We start from the raw sequence: 1623 nt of genomic DNA, 5'->3' as shown, positions 1-1623 counted from the left end.
GTTGCTAAGGGTTTGGTCAATGGCTTCTTAAACTTCACTTCCCTCGACAATATATCGTTGTCGGGAAAATCATTAATGTTATAATAGGACGTATTATTATTCATTGAAGTTACTATACCACCAACTACATCTCAAAGTTAGGCAGATAAAGAAGCGAAACAAGAAACGAATTAGAATTATATAATTAGGCAGCAGTCATAAAATTACACGGAGAGATTACATATATTATTTCAAAACGTCAATAATAAGGGACTATACTCATAATAATGAACATTATTTACAAAAGCAAAAAAAAAAGCACAAGAATACACACAGTAAAGCCGTAATTAACATAAAATCACCAGGCATTTCAAGGCCAAAAAAGGGAAAAAAAAAACTAGGCATTAATCTCATGAAATAAAGGGTCTTCTAGAAACAGCTCTGACTCAGGCCAAAGACCAACAACTTCTCCGAAATCGCAAGCCGGAGAGCAGTTATCGGCCATGCAATTATTAGTCACTGTCACTGTCGCCGTCGCCGGCGTCTTAGTCTCCGCCTGAACAAAAGAAGGAGACGGCGTGCTTACACACGACTGAAGCCACGTGGAATTATTGGGAGAACCACTCTCTTCCTTGTTGTTCACTGTACAATATTCTGGGATTTGAACCATGTCCTGTTTGCTAATAAATGGAGGCGTCTGATAGGCAGAAGAAGAAGAAGAATGAGTGATTAACTCAGGCATGTGGGAAAAAGCCATGGACGAGTCATTATTATTGACAAAGTTGTTGTCTAACTGATGAAGTGACGGATTCATCAAGTGGGCGAAACTGTCGATGTTCATAGCGTTTGTGTTTGCTTGATGACTACTGGTCCGAGGTTGAACAAGATGCTGCAGGAATTGAAGACTGGAAGCATTATGATCCAGAAGTTGCTTAAGGTTGGCGAGAGCTAAGAGATGAGAGAGACTAGAGAAGATATCAGTTCGTGGTTGGTGAGTCATGGGATCGTAACCCATTTGAATCAGCTTCTTCTTCAGGTGAGTGTTCCAGAAGTTCTTTATTTCATTATCAGTACGACCTGGTAAGTGCCTCGCAATTGCCGACCATCTACGACAAACATCATTAAACACGTCAATATATAAGTCATCGAATACACGAAACTATACATACTGATCCCAAGTTACTGTTAATTAGTACAGTAACATACTTACTTGTTTCCCAGGATAGCATGCAGATTCAGAATTCTCTCTTCTTCTTCTTTGGAAAACTTCCCTCTCTTTATGTCTGGTCTCAAGTAGTTCGTCCATCTTAGCCTGCAACTCTTGCCGCATCTGTTAAGCCCTGCACAATAAATCACCCATTTAGATAGTCCTCAAAACGACATATATATATATAGAGCGAGAGAGAGAGAGAGGATAAGTGTATAGATATATATTTATACCAGCTAGTTTGGGGAGAGACCTCCAGCTTCCATGGCCATGTTTCTGAATGTAATGAACAAGCTTGTTATCTTCTTCAGGGGTCCAAGGTCCTTTCTTCAAACCATTCTCATCACTGAAAGGAGATCTTCCCATTTTTTCTTCTGGCTCTCTGATATCTTCAAGTTCAGTTCAGAGTCTCCCGGTTAGGGACTGAACTGGGTCTG

At 40.1% G+C, this 1623-nt stretch overlaps 1 protein-coding gene across 1 annotated transcript; it reads right to left on the bottom strand.

Moving 5' to 3' along the window:
- Nucleotides 1-376: 376 nt before the first annotated feature.
- Nucleotides 377-1623, bottom strand: LOC114714594 (transcription factor MYB53-like). Its single transcript, XM_028899337.1, has 3 exons — nucleotides 1420-1623; nucleotides 1190-1319; nucleotides 377-1085 (listed from the first exon to the last, which is right to left on the bottom strand). Exons 1-3 carry the CDS (start codon nucleotides 1550-1552, stop codon nucleotides 377-379), a joined length of 972 nt encoding a protein of 323 aa, XP_028755170.1. The 5' UTR covers nucleotides 1553-1623.

This window comes from Neltuma alba, unplaced genomic scaffold (assembly GCF_004799145.2).
Source record: "Neltuma alba isolate B1F8T4 unplaced genomic scaffold, ASM479914v2 tig00011513_pilon, whole genome shotgun sequence".
Lineage (NCBI taxonomy): Eukaryota > Viridiplantae > Streptophyta > Magnoliopsida > Fabales > Fabaceae > Neltuma > Neltuma alba.
The sequence above is the reverse complement of the archived record's forward strand: the minus strand, read 5'-3'. Positions and strand labels throughout refer to the sequence as shown.